Below are 22,666 nucleotides of genomic sequence, written 5' to 3'. Positions count from 1 at the left end.
ATCTGACCGTCCCTTCGAAACTTGGACTCAATATCCCTCTTCAAATCAAGACAACACCTATTCCTGACTGCTTATTCATTGTAATCATCTTTTCTTCTCTATCTTTGTTGTTGTTTTTATCCAATTTAATTTTATTGTTTCGATCTTGTACCGTGTCCTTGAGTGCCCAGAAAGGTGCCTTATAAATAAAATGTATTATTGTTATTATTATTGTCCTGTTGGAACACCCAACTGCCTCCAAGACCCAACCTCCGGGCTGATGATTTGAGCTTGTCCTGAAGAATTTGGAGGTAATCCTCCTTTCTCCATTGTCCCATTTACTCTCTGTAAAGCACCAGTTCCATTGGCAGCAAAACAGGCCCAGAGTATAATACTAGGGCTGCAACTAACGATTAATTTGATAATCGATTAATCTGTCGATTATTACGTCGATTAATCATCGGATAAAAGAGACAAACTACATTTCTATCCTTTCCAGTATTTTATTGAAAAAAAACCCAGCATACTGGCACCATGTTGTGGACATTGGGGGTGCAGCATACACCAACAATAACACAGAAATGTAACTCATCAGAACTGAATCAGATAATGTACACGTTTCTGTTGTGAATAATAAAGGATTCATTTCAGGCTGCCTCTGAATAATAGCATGAAATATTCCAGCACCTTCATAACGTTTAGTTATACTAAAGCGTCACTCAAATCTAAATATATTTATATAGCTTTATCGGCCCGGCTACATTGATCCATTATGAAACCAACCTGAGATATTTCTGTCCGTTACGTTTATTTCCAAATTGGTAACCGTGCGTTTTCTCTCTCAAAACGGAGTCAAATGTGCCGGAGACACATTATCAGCCCCGCGTTGCAACAAAGGCATAACTTTAACGTTACTCACAAAAAAGCTGAACTCATGAATGCTTGTTGCCACTATGGACTTAAAAAGTTACGTACTGTGAGTTCCTCCCTTCATCCATGGCTCCAACATGTTTCCTTTTCAGGTGCTTCTGAAGCAATGTTGTACTTCCGTGCCATTTTGCAGGAAACGCTCTTCTTTGAAGTCTTTAAAGTGAAGTGTTCCCACACTTTTGACGACTCAGGTCGTACACTTTTCTCCATTGAAGCAATAACCTCAGGATGTTTCTCCGCTAAACTATCGGTCGTGTTTTCCTGCGCCACTTTTCGAATGTTTCCAGCAAAGGAGACGCCGTCGTCACGTGAGCTGCACATGACACATCATTGGCTAGTTTACGCCACCTCATGAGACGTAGCCTCACCGCCGCCCTGGCGCTGATTTGTACTGTTTTTGTACTTATTTTGATTATTGTTTCTCAGCTGTTTGTAAATGTTGCAGTTTATAAATAAAGGTTTATAAAAAAAAACAAAAAACAACAACGAAAAAATAACCAAAAAAAATAAAATAAAATTTAAAAAAAAGCCTCCGCGCATGCGCACAGCATAGTTCCAACGAATCGATGACTGAATTAATCGCCAACTATTTTGGTAATCGATTTTAAATCGATTTAATCGATTAGTTGTTGCAGCCCTACATAACACTACCACCACCATGCTTGACGGTAGGAATGGTGTTCCTGGGATTAAAGGCCTCACCTTTTCTCTTCCAAACGTATTGTGGCAAAACAGCTCAATTTTTGATTCATCTGACCACAGAACTTTCCTCCGGAAGGTCTTATCTTTGTCCATGTGATGTCAAAACATGTGGACAATGCTGAAGACACAAGTCAATGTCAGAAAACCAACAAAATTAGCTGAACTGCACTAATTTTGTCAAGAGGAGTGGTCAAAAATTCAACCAGAAGCTTGTGGATGGCTACCAAAAGTACCTTATTGCAGTGAAACTTGGGTTATGAGACATGTAAGCAAATATTAACATTGCTGTATGTATACTTTTGACCCCTCACATTTGCTCACATTTTCAGTAGACCCATAATAAATTCATAAAAGAAGCAAACTTCATGAATGTTTTGTGTGACCGACAAGTATGTGCTCCAATCATTCTATCACAAAAAAACACGAGTTGACAGCCATGACATTATGTTCTTTACAAGTGTATGTACACTTTAGAGCACGACTACATATATTAAAAATGACCCCGTTGGATGAAGAATGACCTAACCGGCGGTAACGAAGTGACCCAGTGGCGTGGCCCATAAATGTGTGTGTGCATGAAGAAAGGGGAGGGGTGTAGAGTGTTATCAATTCCCCTTCAGCTAGGTCCAAGGCTTTGTAGGCCCACTTCAGAGGAGCTGCCTCTTTGCTGAGCTCTGCTTGGCCAACTGGCAGCTCAACGAAGGACGGCGGGGGGAAAAAAAAATGATACATACAAATGAAAGAACATGTCTCGGTGTGGTGGTGCAGCGACTACTATTTACCGGATGCGCTCAAAATAAGCTTCTATTGTGAGTGAATGCATGTAGGTATGGAGGTGAATGGGTAAGAGGAGGAAGGGCGAGGCTAACATACTCGTTCGATTGAAGGCAGAGGCCGCTGCTGCTTTTGGTTGTTGAAGTGGGGTTAGGGTTGGCAGGAGACATGGGGGTGGACCCTGCACTCTGCAAAGGCACAAGGTGGCTCTTGTCCCGCTGGAGATTGGACAGTGAATGCCTGCGGGAAGCGTGGAGAAACTTCAGCAGGGAGCATCATCAATAAAACGATTGACGGCGCGCATTGAAAGAGGGTAAGGAGTGTACCTTTGCTTGGTGGTCTTGACGGAAACCTCCTCCAGTCGACGGCAGGCCTCTTCCAGCTGGGCCAGGGTATTAGGAGGGGGCAGTGGTGGCATGGCGGGGTCTTGGATGAAGGGCTGCGACGGCTGGTGGCCTCGCAGGTGAGCGCAGTTTCCGCCTCCGCCCCACGTATGAGTCTGGGTGGAGGAGCCGCCGAAAGCTTTTTTGGTGCTTTGGGGGCTGCTGGGGAGAGAGAAGCACAGAAAATTAAGACATGATCCAAACAAAAACTACACGCAGTTAGAATACCTATCACAGTGCTTTTCAACCTTTTTTTAAACGGGGCACATTTTTTCATTGAAAATATCCAAAAATCAGCAGAAATCATTAAAAAATTAAACTCAGTTGACAGTAAAAAAATTGTTGTCGCAATTTGTTGGATATGACTTTAAAGCAGGGGTCACCAACGCGGTGCCCGCGGGCACCAGGTAGCCCGTAAGGACCAGATGAGTAGCCCGCCGGCCTGTTCTAAAAATAGCTCAAATATCAGCACTTACCAGTGAGCTGCCTCTATTTTTTAAATTGTATTTATTTACTAGCAAGCTGGTCTCGCTTTGCCCGACATTTTAATTCTAAGAGAGACAAAACTCAAATAGAATTTGAAAATCCAAGAAAATATTTTAAAGACTTGGTCTTCACTGGTTTAAATAAATTCATTATTTTTTTTACTTTGCTTCTTATAACTTTCAGAAAGACAATTTTAGAGAAAAAAATACAACCTTAAAAATGATTTTAGGATTTTTAAACACATATACCTTTTGAATTCCTTCCTCTTCTTTCCTGACAATTTAAATCAATGTTCAAGTAAATTTATTTTTTTTATTGTAAAGAATAACAAATACATTTTAATGTAATTCTTCATTTTAGCTTCTGTTTTTTCGACGAAGAATATTTGTGAAATATTTCTTCAAACTTATTATGATTAAAATTCAAAAAAATTATTCTGGCAAATCTAGAAAATCTGTAGAATCAAATTTAAATCTTATTTCAAGGTCTTTTTAATTTCTTTTAAAAAAATTGTTCTGGAAAATCTAGAAGAAATAATGATTTGTTTTTGTTAGAAATATAGCTTGGTCCAATTTGTTATATATTCTAACAAAGTGTAGATTGGATTTTAACCTATTTAAAATATGTCACCAAAATTCTAAAATTAATCTTAATCAGGAAAAATTACTAATGATGTTCCACAAATTCTTTTTTTAAGTTTTTCTCTTCTTTTTTTCGGTTGAATTTTAAATTTTAAAGAGTCGAAATTGAAGATAAACTATGTTTCAAAATTTAATTGTCATTTTTTTCGTGTTTTCTTCTCTTTTAAACCGTTCAATTAAGTGTAAATATCATTAATTATTAATAATAACATAGAGTTAAAGGTAAATTGAGCAAATTGGCTATTTCTGGCAATTTATTTAAGTGTGTATCAAACTGGTAGCCCTTCGCATTAATCAGTACCCAAGAAGTAGCTATTGGTTTCAAAAAGGTTGGTGACCCCTGCTTTAAAGCATAACCAAGCATGCATCAATATAGCTCTTGTCTCAAAGTAGATGTACTGTCACCACCTGTCACATCACACCCTGACTTATTTAGACTTTTTTGCTGTTTTCCTGTGTGTAGTGTTCTACTTCTTGTCTTGCGCTCCTATTTTGGTGGCTTTTCCTGTTTTCCCATAGCAGTTTCATGTCTTCCTTTGAGCGATATTTCCCGCTTCTGCTTTGTTTTAGCAATCAAGAATATTCCAGTTGTTGCTACCCTTCTTTGTGGGGACATTGTTGATCGTCATGTCATGAACGGATGTACTTTGTGGACGCCGTCTTTGCTCCACAGTAAGTCTTTGCTGTCGTCCAGCATTCTGTTTTTGTTTACTTTGTAGCCAGTTCGGTTTTAGTTTCGTTCTGCATAGCCTTCCCTAAGCTTCAATGCCTTTTCTTAGGGGCACTCACCTTTTGTTAATTTTTGGTTTAAGCATCAGATACGACGACAAACCCTTGTCGTCTCACACGACGTGTTCAAGACATCTACAAAGCAATTAGCTACCGGCTGCCACCTACTGATATGTAAGAGTATTACACGGTTACGCTGCCGAGCTCTAGACAGCACCGACACTCAACAACAACACATCATTTGCAGACTACAATTACTGCTTTGCAAAAAATATTTTTACCCCAAATAGGTGAAATTACATAATCTCCCACGGCACACCAGACTGCACAGTGGTTGAAAAACTCTGATCTAGCACATCAACTGGGAGATGGTTAATCCAATGAAGCATCTTAAGTCATTTAAGAAAGGGGTCCCCAACCTTTTTTGCACCACGGACCGGTTTAATGTAAGCATTATTTTCAGGGACCGGCTTTTCACTTGTGCCAGATAAATACAGCAAAAATAAGTGCATGAAAACTACAACTCAGTATACAGTGCTTCCCACACATTCATTTATTTGTGGCGGCCCGCCACGAAAGAATTACGTCCACCACAAATAAAAAAAAATTTTTGTTTTTAAATTTTAAAAAAAATAAATTTTTGTTTTGTTTTTTGTCCTGTCCAGCTTCTCAGGCAAATCATATAGTTGATGTAAATGCCCATATCGGCTGTTCAGATTTACTTTACAAAAGAGGATAGAGCATACTTCTCTTGTTGCCTTATTTGTATTTGACCACTACTGTTTTCTGTTTATTTGTTACTGACTGTGGCAGGACACCTCTGCCTCTGTTTCACTTTATGTTGCTGGTAAATAATATGGTTGTAGTAGTAGGCTAAAGTTAAATGATTTAGTATGCACTAATTAAAGGGACAGAGCTTTAAGAGACATTTTAGCTTTTATATTTTATAAGATATATTTTTTGTAAGAACCACAATTAATAAATATATTTCAGTGAATAACTTATTGTTCAAATCTGTATATAAATATGTACATAGTGTTGTAATTATATTGTAAAATGGATGGATGGACGTTTAAAACAAAACTGTTATTATTAATTAGTAAGTATACATTTTTTGAGCCTTATTAGAGAAAATCATATCATTGTAGTAAACTATGCAAATTACTCGATGATGTCACCGCCACAGGTATCTTGGCAGTTTATGGGAAACACTGGTATAACACTGAATTAGTGGGAGCCCTGGGCTTGTTTCTTTGCAATGAGATGCAGATGGAAATCAGCCTTTTGGCTACAATCTGTCGCATTGATATTTTATATGTTCATTAATGTGCATTGTATCATCAATCAATCAATCAATGTTTATTTATATAACCCTAACATGTCACAAAGTTATAACAAATGACAACTTCCAATGAAGAGTTTTATTGTGCACCTATAAACAAGCTTCTTAGTGTGTCTAGTGGGACAGGCGAAAGTTAAGTCGGAGAAAATGCAGTCGTTTATAAATTATTTAATGTTTCTCTGCGGCCCGGTAGCAAATGCGTCACGGACCGGTACCGGACCATGGACCGGTGGTTGGGAATCACTGATTTAAGAGATATTTTATGCAAGAGAAGACTGAGGGCAGCAAGAAAATAACATAGAAATTCTGCTGGAATCATCCAAGCCAGGCCTGGGCAATTATTTTGACTCGGGGGGGGGCCACATTTAGAGAAGAAAATGTGTCTGGGGGCCGGTATATCTGTTTTTAGGAACACTAATACAAAACCTCACAATAATGTCTGATTGAATGCTAAAAACGGTATGACAGACCGCCTTAAAAAACGTAATGGAATTAAAAAAAATTTCTATGAACGGTAAAACACTGAATATTGACAACGTATGAATGTTTGTCGCAACAAAAATGCAAAAAAACAGTGAAATATCAACGCGAAGTGCACAAAATAAACCCACCTACAATCTGATATATCTGATATATCACTAATTTTAGAACTTTGTTGTGAAAATCTCCTTCCGCTTCTGTGGAAACGCTTCCCGCCCACACTGCACCGCATAGAATAGATGCTACAGTAGAGGCTGGGGTTGCGAGACCTGTTGTGGCTCAATATTGGTCCATGTATAAGGCGCACCGGATTATAAGGCGCACTGTCAGCTTTTGAGAAAATTGGAGGTTTTTAGGTGCGCCTTATAGTGCGGAAAATACGGTAGTTCAAGACTTACGGTCATTAGAAAACATCACTGCACATCATACACTTTCCATCTTAAAGATCTAAAAAAATTATTTGGGAATGTCCGGCGGGCCAGATTGAAAAGCTTACCGGGCCCTAATTTGCCCAGGTCTGATCCAAGCTTACCTTGACTTGTGTTTGCCCTGACGTTTGCTTTCAAGGATCCACTGCAAGACGTTCTGAGCAGGGTCCGTGGTGTTGCTGGGTAGCTGGAGGGCCCCGCAGTCCTCCATGCACCTCTCGGCTACCCCCTCCTCGGCCCCTGAACGGCACACTCGCCTGGACAGAGAGCTGGAACGCCTTGGGGGAAAGCAAATAAGTTAATGCCATGGAGGGAAAAAGGAAAATAAGCTGTTTTTGGAGAACTGACCCCACGCTGGAGTCTGCAGAGACCACGCCGCACGTCTCTCGGCCCAGGCTGCGGCTGCGCTGGTAAGGCTGGCAGGGCGGACACTCGCCGCTGCTGGAGCACAGAGCGTGCACCCTGAGAGCGGCCTCCCTCTCAAACTGCTCCTTTGTCTTGGGGCTGGCGTGATGGTGGATGTAATGGTGGTGGATGTGCTTGGTGGTGCTCTGCCTGCTCACCAGGGCTCCGCCGGGGCCCAAGGTGAGAGTGAAGGATCCCTGGTCGGGGCTGGAAAGGGACGCCTTTAGTCCGAACCCTGCTCGGGGTAAGGGTCGGTGCTCCGGCGAGCTGGAGCGAGGCGAGTGCCAGATGACGGCGGGGGACTGGCAGCCAGGCGTCTTGAGGACACGCGAGAGGTGCTTGTCCAGGATGGCCTGGGGGTCCTCCTCGGAGGAGCCGGGGAGAAGGAGGAGTGGATGAGGAGGGATCTGCTGAGCACTTCCCACTATCTCCGTGTCCTCTCGCTCTTCCTCCTAGAGACAAAAGACAACATTGCTCAGTGGAAGAAGAAGAAGAAACACCGAGGTGTACTTTACTCCACGGAGAAGCACACAAACCTCCTGAATCTGCTGCAGCCTCACCTCCAGAGAGCTGAGGGTGTCCTGTTCCCTCTTCAGGCTCTCCAGGCGTGAGATGAGCTGGGCCGCAAACTTTGCCGGCTCCACCGGGACCCCTTCTTTGGGAGGACAACGGGTGCGCTGTGGGTGGAAGGAGAATCCGTCAGCTGTGCCTTCATTTTGGAAGGTTTTTCATTTTTTAAAACAAACCTGGGAAAAATCAAGGCCCGGGGGCCACATGCGGCCCATTAAGCTTTTCAAACTGGCCCGCCGGACATTCCCAAATAATTTTTTTTAGATCTTTAAGATGAAAACTGTAGCTGCCATTATGATGTGCAGTGATGTTTTCTAATGACCGTAAGTCTTGAACTATACAAAGTATTTCAATGGTTGGAATCTGCGCTTTTGCATGATATACTAGTTACTATGGTAATCTAATTAGTTACTATGGTAATCTAATTAGTTATTAAGGTACCGTAATTTCCGGACTATAAGCCGCTACTTTTTCCCCTCGATCTGGTCCCTGCGGCTTATACAAGGGTGCGGCTTATATACTGCCTGTTCTTCTCCGACACCGACGAAGAGGATTTCGGTGGTTTTAGTACACAGGAGGAAGACGATGACACAATGATTAAAGACTGACTTTTCATATACCGGTAAGCTGGTTATTTTGATAACGTACAGGCGAGCACTTTGTATTACTTTGCACCGTTGTATTATTTGTACTCTGCACGAATGCTGTTCGCCATGTCAAAGATGTGAAAGTTTGATTGAATGATTGAAAGATTTATTGTTAATAAATGGGACGCTTTGCGTTCCCAAACAGTCATCTATGTCCCGACAATCCCCTCCGTGGTAGCAGGAACCCCTATATACTACGCTAATTACACATCAAAACCCTGCGGCTTATAGTCGGGTGCGGCTTATATATGGAGCAATCTGTATTTTCCCCTAAATTCAGATGGTGCGGTTTATAGTCAGGTGCGGCTTATAGTCCGGAAATTACGGTAATCTAATTAGTATGGTAATCTACGTCACAGCAGGGATATTTTTTAGTCAGTAAGTAAGTAGTAAGTAGATAAATGTTATTTATAAAGCGCTTTTCACAGACAGTGAAGAAAAACAACAATTAAATTTGAAACACCAGGGGCTACATCATAAAAAGGATACGAAGTGGATTAAAAAATGATAGTTAAAAGGTGCATTAACTTAAAACGTTACTAAAAAGAGAAGTTTTGAAATGAAAGTTTCAACACAGTCAAGATCACAGATGGACTGGTGCCAATTGTTCCAGAGTCTGGGAGCTTATAGTCTGGAATGCCAGGTCTCTACAGCTTTTAAAACGAGTTTTCGGGATATTTAGAAGACCCTGGCCTGAAGACTGGAGGCTGCACCCTGAAGAGTAGGGGCATAACAAGTTAGTGATGTACTGAGGGCCCCCACCATGCAACGCACGGAATGTCAGGACTAAAATTGTAAACTCCATGCGGAATCTAACTGGAAGCCAGTGAAGACCCTTCGTGTTCATATTTCGTGGTGCTTGTTGCATTTTTGTTGCGTTTCGCTTGATTGTAAAATATGTCGATCGAGAGGGAGTGTGACGTTCATGTTGTCAATATTCAGTGTTTTATCCTTCATAGTTAATATTGTAAATGCCACAGTCTGTACATTCTAGGTTGCTCATTCAGTAAAAAAATGTTTGAAATGCCATTAGTTTTTAGCATTCAATCAGACATTATTGTGAGGTTTTGTATTAGTGTTCCTAAAAATCAGATATACCGGCCCCCGGACACATTTTTCTCTCTAATTTTGGACCCCCGAGTCAAAATAATTGCCCAGGCCTGTTTTAAAAGGTGTGGCAGACACAATTGCGTGGTCACACTGGGCCCCGATCGCTCAGTCATCCTTAGCGGGTCTCTTTTAAAGGCCTACTGAAAGCCACTACTAGCGACCACGCAGTCTGATAGTTTATATATCAATGATGAAATCTTAACATTGCAACACATGCCAATACGGCCGGGTTAACTTATAAAGTGACATTTTCAATTTCCCGGGAAACTTCCGCTTGAAAACGTCTATGTATGATGACGTATGCGCGTGACGTCAATGGTTGAAACGGAAGTATTCGGACACCATTGAATCCAATACAAACAGCTCTGTTTTCATCGCAAAATTCCACAGTATTCTGGACATCTGTGTTGGTGAATCTTTTGCAATTTGTTTAATGAACAATGGAGACTGCAAAGAAGAAAGCTGTAGGTCGGATCGGTGTATTAGCGGCCGGCTGCAGCAACACAAGGAGGACTTTGAGTTGGATAGCAGACGCACTATCCAACACTAGCCGCCGACCGCATCGATGATTGGGTGAAGTCCTTCGTCGCGCCGTCGATCGCTGGAACGCAGGTGAGCACGGGTGTTGATGAGCAGATGAGGGCTGGCGTAGGTGGAGAGCTAATGTTTTTAGCATAGCTCTGACGAGGTCCCGTAGCTAAGTTAGCTTCAATGGCGTCGTTAGCAACAGCATTGCTAGGCTTCGACAGGCGGCACAGCATTAACCGTGTGGTTAAAGGTCCAGTGTTTGGTAGTATTGTTGATCTTCTGTCTATCCTTCCAGTCAAGGGCTTATTTATTTTGTTTCTATCTGCATTTAAGCACGATGCTATCACGTTAGCTCCGTAGCTAAAGTGCTTCATCGATGTATTGTCGTGGAGATAAAAGTCACTGTGAATATCCATTTCGTGTTCTCGACTCTCATTTTCAAGAGGATATGGTATCCGAGGTGGTTTAAAATACAAATCTGTGATCCACAATAGAAAAAGGAGAAAGTGTGGAATGCAACGAGCCCCTTTACCTAAGTTACGGTCAAAGCGAAAAAAGATACGTCCTGCACTGCACTCTAGTCCTTCACTCTCACGTTCCTCATCCACAAATCTTTCATCCTCGCTCAAATTAATGGGGTAATCGTCGCCTTCTCGGTCCGAATCGCTCTCGCTGCTGGTGTAAACAATGGGGAAATGTGAGGAGCCTTTCAACCTGCGACATCACGCTACTTCCGGTACAGGCAAGGCTTTTTTTTTTATCAGCGACCAAAAGTTGCGAACTTTATCGTCGATGTTCTCTACTAAATCCTTTCAGCAAAAATATGGCAATATCGCGAAATGATCAAGTATGACACATAGAATGGATCTGCTATCCCCGTTTAAATAAAAAAAATTCATTTCAGTAGGCCTTTAAAGTCGGCTAACTTCAAAGTGTTGCCCCGTCACATATCAAAAACGCAGTAGGAGGGAGATGGTTTGATACTAGTGTGTGTGTGTGTTGGGGGTAGATAGATGGGAAGTAGTCACTTTACATCTCGGAATAAAAGGCACATATCGACAGGGGGTAGAAAGGAACTCCAGGGAGGAAGGATGGGGGATTAAAAAAAAAAAAAAAAAAAGATGCAAAGATGAGCGCAGGAGGCCAGAGAAAAGGATAGTGAAGAGAGCAAAGGAGGCACATGAAGGTGCCACAAAAAAGGCTGCAAGATCAGAAAGGTTGAGATAATTTATCCCCCCCTCCTCTGTCACACACTGGGCACCTTTGAGCTACAAAAGTGACAGAGAATATATATATATGTACGTGTGTGTGTGTGTGTGTGTGCCCATATTAAATTATTTGCATTTTTTTGCGCTGAGGCTTTCTTGATTTTTTCCTTTTTTTGTTTTCTCTCGTCCCTTTGTAGTAGAGATGAAGGGGAGGAGAGAAAAAAGTGAGGAAAAGAAGCGTTCCGATGGAGCCCGAGGCGCCGCGCGGCACCGAGGGAGCAGCAGCCATCGCCAAAAATCAGACGGGAGGGGGGGAAACAAAAACAAGGCTAAAAAAGTGAAAATAAAAGCAACGCGGGACAGCCAGAGAGAGGAGGAGGGGTTGCCAGATCCAATCTGCGGATCTATTCCTCCCCTTTCCAAAAAAAAAAAAATGCCGCATGTCAAAAATGGTGACGAAAGGCGAGGTTACGTGAAGTTTATTTTTGCCGGATACTTGTTTTAACACTTATTCCAAACTCCGCGCTGAAGTTAGCTCCTATTAAGAGCCTTAAGCTACCAACTCCCCTTTGACCCACTGAAAGCTCACATGACATGCTCAAACTCTTCCCTTAGATCCCGCACCTCCAGGGGGAGGGGGTGGGGGTGCTGCGGTGGAGCAAAAGGGGGCCAAGCTCTGTTGGAAGTTGTCACTTTTCCTGCGCGCGTGCTCCATTCATCCTCAGATCAAAGCGCCGCATGTGTGTGTGTGTGTGCGCGCGAGAATGAACGTGTCTGAGAATCTTTGTGTTTTTGTTGGGCTCATTTCAGAGCCCTCGGGATAAAGCGGCAGAAGATCTTCCCCTCATCTCCACCTCGCCTCTGTTCTCTGTATTTGCATCACTGGTTGGGGAAGAAGAACCCCGGTGCGTTTTGAGCACTGTGGCGATAAACAGCTTAGAGACCTCCTGCTCTCCCGCAGACTTCAAGACACCCTAATGGGCGGGTGTAGGTGACACCAAAGGTAGCGAGGGGGCTCGTGTTTGCATGTGTGTGTGAGTGGGAGGCAAGATCTTTTTGACGCTTTCTCCTCAGATCTTTGCTTGCCGCGCAACTATTCATAGAACCAAGAGGGAAAAAAGAAGGTGGTATGGAAATGACGCCGCGCTAGCTGGCGAGCACCTAGTTTGGAAAAAAAAAGAAGGAGTGCGTTGATTAATGTACTTACAGGAAAAGCAGGAAGAGACACTTGGCTGTTCATCCTCACGTTTCGCTGCATCTCCCGGTGAAGCTGCTTTTTGGAGCTCAGTTTGTAAGGAGGGATGCCATCGCTGGAAATAAACGGACCAGGGGTGGGGGGGGGAAATAGTTCAAGGTGTGCAAACGTCATCGAGGAACATTGTGTCAGTTGTATAGTGACATGGGATGGAGGGAGCCCAAAAAGCCTTGTCGACACTAGGGTTGGGTATCGAGTATCGAGTATCGATTGGAACCGGGACTAACTTTCAGATTCTCCCGGAATCGTTCAAAAGTTTAAATTTCGATTCCTAGTTTCGATTCCTAGTTTCCATACCCAGTCCGCCGACCGGAAAAAAAGAATAAGTCTGCCGACCGGAAGAAGAAGCCGCTGAACACCAACGAAGAAGCGCCCAGTTGTATAGTGACATGGGATGGAGGGAGCCCAAAAAGCCTTGTCGACACTGGGTGGGGTATCGAGTATCGATTGGAACCGGGACTAACTTTCCGATTCTCCCGGAATCGTTCAAAAGTTTAAATTTTCTTATTTTATTTGATTAATTTTTTTGAAAAGTACCTTATCTTCACCATACCTGGTTGTCCAAATTAGGCATAATAATGTGTTAATTCCACGACTGTATATATCGGTTGATATCGGTATCGGTTGATATCGGTATCTGTAATTAAAGAGTTGGACAATATCGGCATATCGGATATCGGCAAAAAGCCATTATCGGACATCCCTAGCTGCAACTAACGATTAATTTGATAATCGATTAATCTGTTGATTATTACTTCGATTAATCGATTAATAATCGGATAAAAGAGACAAACTACATTTCTATCCTATCCAGTATTTTATTGAAAAAAACAGCATACTAGCACCATACTTATTTTGATTATTGTTTCTCAGCTGTTTGTAAATGTTGCAGTTTATAAATAAAGGTTTATTAAAAATAAAAATAAAAACTCTGCGCATGCGCATAACATAGATCCAACGAATCGATGACTAAATTAATCGGCAACTATTTTAATAATCGATTTTAATCGATTTAATAGATTACTTGTTGCAACCCTAGTTGGAACTAGGGATGTCCGGACTGACGATATTATCGGCCGATAAATGCTTTAAAATTTAATATCGTAAATTATCGGTATCTGTCTCAAAATTGTCGGTATCGGTTTCAAAAAGTAAAATGTATGACTTTTTAAAAGGCCGCTGTGTACACGGACGTAGGGAGAAGTACAGAGCGCCAATAAACCTTAAAGGCACTGCCTTTGCGTGCCGGCCCAGTCACATAATATCTACATCTTTTCACACACACACACAAGTGAATGCAAGGCATACTTGGTCAACAGCCATACAGGTCACACTGAGGGTGACCGTATAAACAACTTCAACACTGTTACGAACATGCGCCACACTGTGAACCCACACCAAACAAGAATGACAAACACATTTCGGGAGAACATCTGCACCGTAACACAACACAAACACAACAGAACAAATACCCAGAACCCCTTGCAGCACTAACTCTTCCGGGACGCTACGATATACACCCCCCAAACCCGCCCACCTCAACCTCCTCATGCTCTCTCAGGGAGAGCATGTCCCAAATTCCAAGCTGCTGTTTTGAGGCATGTTAAAAAAAAATAATGCACTTCAATAATAAATATGGCAGTGCCATGTTGGCACTTTTTTCCCATAACTTGAGTTGATTTATTTTGGAAAACCTTGTTACATTGTTTAATGCATCCAGCGGGGCATCACAACAAAATTAGGCATAATAATGTGTTAATTCCACCACTGTATATATCCATATCGGTAATAAAGAGTTGGACAATATCGGAATATCGGTAAAAAAGCCATTCTCGGTCATCTCTAGTTGGAACAATAAAAAAAACCTGTCAGACTAGTTTAATGTCTAATGTTTGTAGGTTTTATGGTATTAGCTGCGTTAGCTACATAAACAGTTGTGACAGAGCAGTGTTTTTCCAACCTTTTTTGAGCCAAGGCACATTTTTTTCATAGAAAAAATGCGGAGGCACACCACCAGCAGAAATCATTAAAATATGAAACCCAGCAGCCGATATTGACAATAAAAAGTTGTTGTCGCAATTGTTGGATATGACTTTAAAGCATAACCAAGCATGCATCAATATAGCTCTTGTCTCAAAGTAGGTGTACTGTCACCACCTGTCACATCACACCCTGACTTATTTGGACTTTTTTGCTGCTTTCCTGTGTGTAGTGTTTTACTTCTTGTCTTGCGCTCCTATTTTGGTGGCTTTTTCTCTTTTTTTGGTATTTTCCTGTAGCAGTTTCATGTCTTCCTTGACCGCTATTCCCCCACACCTGCTTTGTTTTAGCAATCAAGACTATTTCAGTTGTTTTAAATCCTTTGTGGGGACATTGTTGATTGTCATGTCATGTTCGGATGTACTTTGTGGACACCGTCTCTGCTCCACAGTAAGTCTTTGCTGTCGTCCAGCATTCTGTTTTTGTTTACTTTGTAGCCAGTTCAGTTTTAGTTTTGTTCCGCATAGCCTTCCCTAAGCTTCAATGCCTTTTCTTAGGGGCACTCACCTTTTTGTTTATTTTTGGTTTAAGCATTAGACACCTTTTTACCTGCACGCTGCCTCCCGCTGTTTCCGACATCTACAAATCAATTAGCTACCGGCTGCCACCTACTGATATGGAAGAGTATAACGTGGTAAGTCTGCCGATCTCCAGACAGTACAGACACTCACAATGGCACATTATTATCAGATTATAATTACTGGTTTGCAAAAATTTTTTTTAACCCAAATAGGTAAAATTAGATCATCTCCCACGGCACACCAGACTGTATCTCACGGCACACTAGTGGTTGAAAAACACTGCATTAGAGAATCAGAATCAGAATAGTTTTTATTGCCATTGTTTGAGAACGGGTTCACAAACTAGGAATTTTTCTTGGTGCAATGGTGCAACATAAAACACATATAACACGGAATAGGTAATAAAATGAGCTGAGCTCATGTTGAGACATGTTGCAATACATTTTCATAACATGGGCACAACTGTCTAGTTTCTCTTGTTATATTCTTATTTTTACGGTTATATTTTTATTCTTATTGTAATTTTTTTTAATTTTAATTTCCATTTATACCCCTATTATTTACCTTTTAAATTCGATCTCAATCACTGCTGCTGGAATTTTAATTTTCCTGAGGGATCTCTCCTGAAGGAATCAATAAAGTACTATCCATCTATCTATGTTCGCCGCCGAGTTTTACAACAAACACACGGCACGGTCCATGTCTTTGGAGGGTCACGGTGGTCAACTGACCAAAAACTGTTTTTATCATCTCAGAAGTATTTCTAATGTGAGAAATATGTTGTCAAAATTGGATCTCGAAATGATCATTCACGCGTTCGTTTCGTCTCGCATTGACTATTTTAATTCTCTTTTCACTCTTAACAACAAGTCACCGCTAAAGAGACTTCAACATACTTGCCAACCCTCCCGTTTTTAGCGGGAGAATCCCGGTATTCAGCGCCTCTCCCGACAACGTCCCGGCAGAGATTTTCTCCCGACAAACTCCCGGTATTCAGCCGGAGCTGGAGGCCACGCCCCCTCCAGCTCAATGCGGACCTGAGACTGAGTGGGGACAGCCTGTTCTCACGTCCGCTTTCCCACAATATAAACAGCTTGCCTGCCTAATGACGTCATAACATCTAGGGCTTTTAGAGAGTAGAGTGCACAACTGCGCACACAACAAGGAGACGAAGCAGAAGAACGAGGAAATTACAGACATGGCGACGCCGTCGACGAGCAAGATGAAGAAATACGCTTGCAAGTTCCAAAATGAATGGAAACAAGAATTTCAGTTCATCCAGGACAGTTCGAAGGGGAAGGGGTATGTTGCCTGTAAATATGTAGAACAGACTTCTCCATTGAACACGGTGGCCGAAATGATATACTCATCATGAACGGAGAAGTTAAACAGGACAATACTGCCATCTAATGGATAGCCACCGGAACACTGAAATTCAAGTATTTCTTTTATGTAAATACAATAAAATAAATAAATATATATATATATATATATATATATATATATATATATATATATATATATATATATATATATATATATATATATATATATATATATATATATATATATAGCTAGAATTCACTGAAAGTCAAGTATTTCATACATATATATATATATATATATATATATATATATATATATATATATATATATATATATATATATATATATATATATATATATATATATATATATATGAAATATATATGAAATACTCGAGTTGGTGAATTCTAGCTGTAAATAACCACGCCCCCCCCTGCCCCCACCTCCCGATATTGGAGGTCTCAAGGTTGGCAAGTATGGACTTCAGACTGTACAAAATGCGGCTGCCAGACTTTAGACCGGTGCACCCAGAACAGCCCACATCACCCCCGTTTTATCCAGTCTTCATCGGCTTCCAGTTACATTCCGCATTGAGTTTGATTTTAGTCCTGGTGGGGCCCCTCCGTACATCAATGACTTGTTAGGCCCCTACTCTTCAGGGCGCAACCTCCGGTCTTCAGGTCAGGGTCTTCTAAAGATCTCCCAAAACTGGTTCTAAAACCCGTGGAGACCTGGCATTCCAAGCTATAGCTCCCAGACTCTGGAACAACTTGCACCAGTCCCCTCCGTGATCTTGACTGTGTTGAAACTTCTAAGAAACATTTGAAAACTTCTCTTTTTAGTAAAGCTTTCAGTTAATGCACCTTTTAACTTCAATTTTTAATCCACTTTGTATCCTTTTTATGATGTTGTTTTAAATTGAATTGTTGTTTTACTTCACCTATGTTTTGTACAGCGCTTTATAAATAAAATGTACTTACTTACTTAATTACTAACTAGTGATATGGGATGGAGTGATCCCAACAAGCCTTGCACGCCACCTGTACAGTAATAATAAAAAACGTGTCCGACTAGTTTAAAGTCTAACGTTTGTAGGTTTTATGGTATTAGCTGCGTTAGCTATATAAACAGTTGCGACATTAGAGACATGTTCGCCGCCGAGTTTTACGACAAACGCGCGACACAGTTGAGTGCAGCAATAAGCAGATGATGACACTTTTTAGCTCACGTTTAGGGCGTACTCACACCCGGTGCTCGACTTGACACACTGAACAAATTCCGTCAGCCCGTTTGCTTGTGTGGGCCAACACTACTACGCCGCCAAATTACTTCAATTTCCTCTTTTTGTGCAAGATAGCATTGATTCCACACGGACATATTAAGTAGCGTAACGCACGTTGTGTAAACAATGCACACCGAGGCACAACACACGGCATGCTAGCAGCTAACGGGCTACGATAGACTGACCATACGTTCTCTTTTCACCGGACATGTCCTCTTTTGCGGAGCTGTCAGGGCGGAGTTTCTTAAATGCCTCAAATGTCCGGCATTTTGAGTTAGGGTTGCGTGTATTTTCAATGTACGTTCAGGGTTAAGAAGGGGTTAAAAACAAAACAAATTGTGTATGCAGCAGCATTGGTGAGGGAGGGGCAGAGACAGAGAGAGAGAGTTATGATAAACGCGCATGCGTCGACAGGCTCTGCTTTTTATCCATAGATTTATCACATTTAATTTTTTATTATCTATAGCAGGGGTGTCAAAAGTGTGCCCCGGAGGCCATTTGCGGCCCACAGCTAATGTTTTAAAAGGCCCACGGCACATTCTAAAAATACTCTTAAAATAAACAAAAACATAACAAAAGTGAAATAAAAAAGCTTAAAGGTTAAATGTAATTTAGAAAAAGTTGCAATAAAACAAAGCTGTTTTTTTTCTTTCAAACTGTCATTGCTCAAAACATAATATTGAATCAAAATCAATGTTATTAAGAATTATTGACCTATCCAAGGTTCCCATTACTTCACATCAAATATTCCACTAAGAAAAATATTTTTGGTGGAAGATTTTGCAAATTTGGTAAATAAATAACCCCAAAATTTATATTTTGTTGTTTTCTTACTGTGCCGAAAATGAACCGAACTGTGAACTCTAAACTGAGGTACGTACCGAATCTAAATTTTTGTGTACCGTTACACCCCTACTTTCAGTTTATTTTTTTTATTCCGTTATGAAATATGCATGCAGACTGGACACTGGCCAAGAGTTGGTGGGCGGCCGAGGGTGGAGTCGGCTCTCTTGGTTGCTTTGTTGGGTCTGCTCCTGTCTCTGGCCATGCTCCCGCAGAGGCCACAACACTGTATATGTTTTTTTTGTTTGTTTTTGTTGTTGTTTGACTTTTGTGGCTGTGTGTAGAAGGGGCTGGTTGCATCAGCTATACTCTTTAATGTCCTTTGATATTTCCCTCTTACACACATGATTATGTGTGCTATGGCTATGAGGTTGTTTCCCCCCTTGGCCTCAGTCTGGACCCCCTCTCCAGGGGCCCAGGCTTAGACTGAATATACCTGTTTCTCACCTTTTTTGTAAGGGGCGCCGAAAGATGGCAGACCCGTCAGCGATCCTGTTCTGTCTCCCTGTAATGTTTGACTGCTCTTGAATGGGATTGTGCTGAAAATCTTAAATTTCCCCTCGGGGACTATTAAAGTATTTCTGATTCTGATTCTGTCGACAATTTGCGAGGAGGGATGGCGTTACAGTCATTCAATGATTATTGTATCATCGCCCCAAAGGAAGAGAATTGCGCCCAACTTGACGACAACCAGACTGTTGGTGTGCAGGCGTGCTACAATTAGCCTAGCGCGAGTACGCCCAGAAGAACACGACGCAACACGACTCTCCTTCTTATTGAAGAGCGTGTTGCTACGCTAGTTTTCAAGCTATCAACAGGCGCTGATGGGGTTGAACAAAAGTCATCAAACAGTCACGCTCCAAACTTCAAACCGGAGCCAAACAGTTGTCTTTTCTCCGCGTTAAGCTGCCGTTTCCTGGTGACCGAGCCTTAACTGAGGAGCACTTTTCTACTTTTGCTTTGAAATGCCACAGTCATGCGCATAAGGCCCACACCCCCCCGCCCGCCGTACTGCCACCGCCTCCTCCCCCTCCCGCCCCAATCTTCATTTGGCAAGCGCTGCCTCTGATCTCCGCACATCAAAAGGCTGGTTTGTAAGATAAGGTAATGTTTGAAGTCTGCGCAGCTGCATTCCCCAGCGTCCAAGCAAATCCATAAATAAGATATAAGCAAAAAAAAAAAAAAAAATATTCCCCCTCCGCCGCTCTCGTTCTCTTCCCACCCAACTGCGTCCTCTACTACTGCTGCCGCCCCTTTTTATTTCTTTAACACTCGCAATTCCGTCTTAAGCAAAACGAGCGGACGTTATGAGGCGATGGCGGCTCTGTGCCAAGTACAAACCGGATACGGACTTTGGTGTGTTCGAATATTCTTGAGACAACTCGAAAAAGCCAATGTGAGTGTTACATGTGAACGTTCATAGTTACTGAAAAACTTCCCGTCCACACCTGATCGGAGCACTCCTGGACGTGAGCAATGACCACGGCGTGACCTCGTGTCACCTAAATGACACGTCATTACGCCCAGGAATCTGTTCCAGGAACAAGGCCGCCGGCACGTACGCACTGTGTGCACTTTTAACAATGATCACTGAACACAGAATGAACACTGCGGCCGTTGGACGCCACCCAAACGGGTGTCATTGCTCTCTGACTGTGTGTGGCATTTTTCAAAGTTTCCTGACATCATGAAAAAAACAATGCAGCCTCACACCCAAACATCTTAAACGGGACGGCACGCATCAAGCCTATCATTTAGTGTAATTAGCCGGCACGACACTTCCATTGAAACGGCCGCATTGTAGAGTGACACTACTTCCCTGTTACAGACACATTCAAAAGTAGCAAGTCAGCAGTATCCAATGTGACTACAAAGGCCTCGACTTAAGCCTCATAAGTAGGGATGATACTCGAAACCGGTTTTCCCGGTTGTTTGATAAGAAAAGAACCGAGTCCTCGGACTCGAATCCCTTTTTGAGAACCGGTACCCGTTATCGAGACCACTATAGTAAAGGAAAAGAGTTGATTCTTTATTCGAATCCCGTCCCGACCAGAAATGCTCCGTGGGACATCACAATAAATGACGTCACGTAGCTCAGTCATTAGGCGCAGATAGCGAAAGCAGGAAAACAATGGACGGGAAAAAGCGCTCCAAGGTGTAATAAAGTTCAAAACAAAAGCTATAATCCATCGAATAACTTTACTGAGAGATTTGAGCAGGGTAAAACACATGACCAACACTTTTACGACCAACCGGAAACATAGCAACCAGGCTAGCAACGCACCTCCTTTACGGCAGCTGTCGCAACGTTCTTAAAACAACCGCAGCACATACATATATATACAACATATCTCACTTTTTTAACTTTTGTTTTTCTTTCCTTGTAAACGTTACAAAATCACACTGTATATGTGTTGTCTGTCTAATTATAAATAATGCAGACGAGGCGTGTTGGCTGAGTTCTTGACGTTTACTTTCACAGCGTGGCAACATGCAACACTTTTCGGGGCTACCGCGCAGGCTCGTAACTCCCGTTGCATGCTGGGTAGTGAAGTTGTTATATTCTCTAGCTCATAACATTTTTCCCCCTATAAAGAAATAATGTTAACTCAATAAAGTGTATTTCTTTTTTTAGCTTTAACTTTTCATTTATTAGCATTGTAACCACATTTGCAAACAACTTTTCTCTTCATAGAATTTTCTTTCAATAAAGAAATAAGGTGCAAAAATGTCAAAGCATCATAACAAACAGTTATGTTCCAATAGCAGCAGAAGTGCACTTTTTGGAGAGCTGTATTATTTTCAGTTTTGTGCCCAAGGGACTGATTTTATTTAACACTATATTATTATTTATACACCTATAGTGATCACAGAGACAGCTTGTTTTTGAGTTACTGTATATATTTGTTTCTCTGAAAAATCCCACTTAATATACTTTGGGTAACAACAGTCAATATTTATTTATTTTATTTTATTTTTTTAGGGGGGTAATAGTCAATATTTATTTATTTATTAGATTTTATTTTTTTTATTATATAATAAAAGTGAGCTTTTGTTAAACCAAATATTGTGTTTTTTTCCATATACAACAACCTATCTGGACTCGATAAGAGAATCGATAAGGAATCGGTTCGATAAGAGGATTCGATAATAGGCTCGAACTCGATAATTTCTTATCAAACATCATCCCTACTCATAAGCCAGATTGGCTTGAAATTTCTCACCGAGCTGAATGTGCTTGAGAAAACAGCCGTTTCACTGCTAAATCTGATACAGACCTCCAGGTCACCGACGTGCACACGTGTGCAAGATTTGTCGGAAAACACGGACGCCGTCAAACCAAATGACTTTGCAGAACCATGTGGACTTGGTAGCAAGGAGCCCTTAAGTCACCAATCATTTGTTAATGATTAAACACGTTTAAGGGTATTTATATTACAAACCCCGTTTCCATATGAGTTGGGAAATTGTGTTAGATGTAAATATAAACGGAATACAATGATTTGCAAATCATTTTCAAGCCATATTCAGTTGCATATGCTACAAAGACAACATATTTGATGTTCAAACTGATAAACATTTTTTTTTTGCAAATAATCATTAACTTTATAATTTGATGCCAGCAACACGTGACAAAGAAGTTGGGAAAGGTGGCAATAAATACTGATAAAGTTGAGGAATGTTCATCAAACACTTATTTGGAACATCCCACAGGTGAACAGGCAAATTGGGAACAGGTGGGTGCCATGATTGGGTATAAAAGTAGATTCCATGAAATGCTCAGTCATTCACAAACAAGGATGGGGCGAGGGTCACCACTTTGTCAACAAATGCCTGAGCAAATTGTTGAACAGTTTAAGAAAAACATTTCTCAAGCAGCTATTGCAAGGAATTTAGGGATTTCACCATCTACGCTCCGTAATATCATCAAAGGGTTCAGAGAATCTGGAGAAATCACTGCACGTAAGCAGCTAAGCCCGTGACCTTCCATCCCTCAGGCTGTCCTGCATCAACAAGCGACATCAGTGTGTAAAGGATATCACCACACGGGCTCAGG

At 41.6% G+C, this 22,666-nt stretch overlaps 1 protein-coding gene across 3 annotated transcripts in view; it reads right to left on the bottom strand.

Moving 5' to 3' along the window:
- The window catches only part of LOC133642999 (axin-2-like), a 54,686-nt gene that overhangs the window by 16,572 nt on the left and 15,448 nt on the right, over positions 1-22,666 (bottom strand). Inside the window, exons 4-9 of one of the 3 annotated variants that reach the window (XM_062037417.1) lie at positions 12,550-12,652; positions 7,816-7,956; positions 7,223-7,731; positions 6,979-7,152; positions 2,712-2,930; positions 2,485-2,625 (exon numbers count right to left, since the gene is read on the bottom strand). In XM_062037417.1, the coding sequence (XP_061893401.1) occupies positions 2,485-2,625; positions 2,712-2,930; positions 6,979-7,152; positions 7,223-7,731; positions 7,816-7,956; positions 12,550-12,652 (1,287 nt within the window). The remainder of the gene's footprint in view (positions 1-2,484; positions 2,626-2,711; positions 2,931-6,978; positions 7,153-7,222; positions 7,732-7,815; positions 7,957-12,549; positions 12,653-22,666) is intronic. The other 2 variants (XM_062037418.1, XM_062037419.1) reach the window with 2 other exon arrangements.

The sequence above is a fragment of the Entelurus aequoreus genome, linkage group LG25, assembly GCF_033978785.1.
Source record: "Entelurus aequoreus isolate RoL-2023_Sb linkage group LG25, RoL_Eaeq_v1.1, whole genome shotgun sequence".
Classification (NCBI taxonomy): Eukaryota; Metazoa; Chordata; class Actinopteri; order Syngnathiformes; family Syngnathidae; genus Entelurus; species Entelurus aequoreus.
The sequence above is the reverse complement of the archived record's forward strand: the minus strand, read 5'-3'. Positions and strand labels throughout refer to the sequence as shown.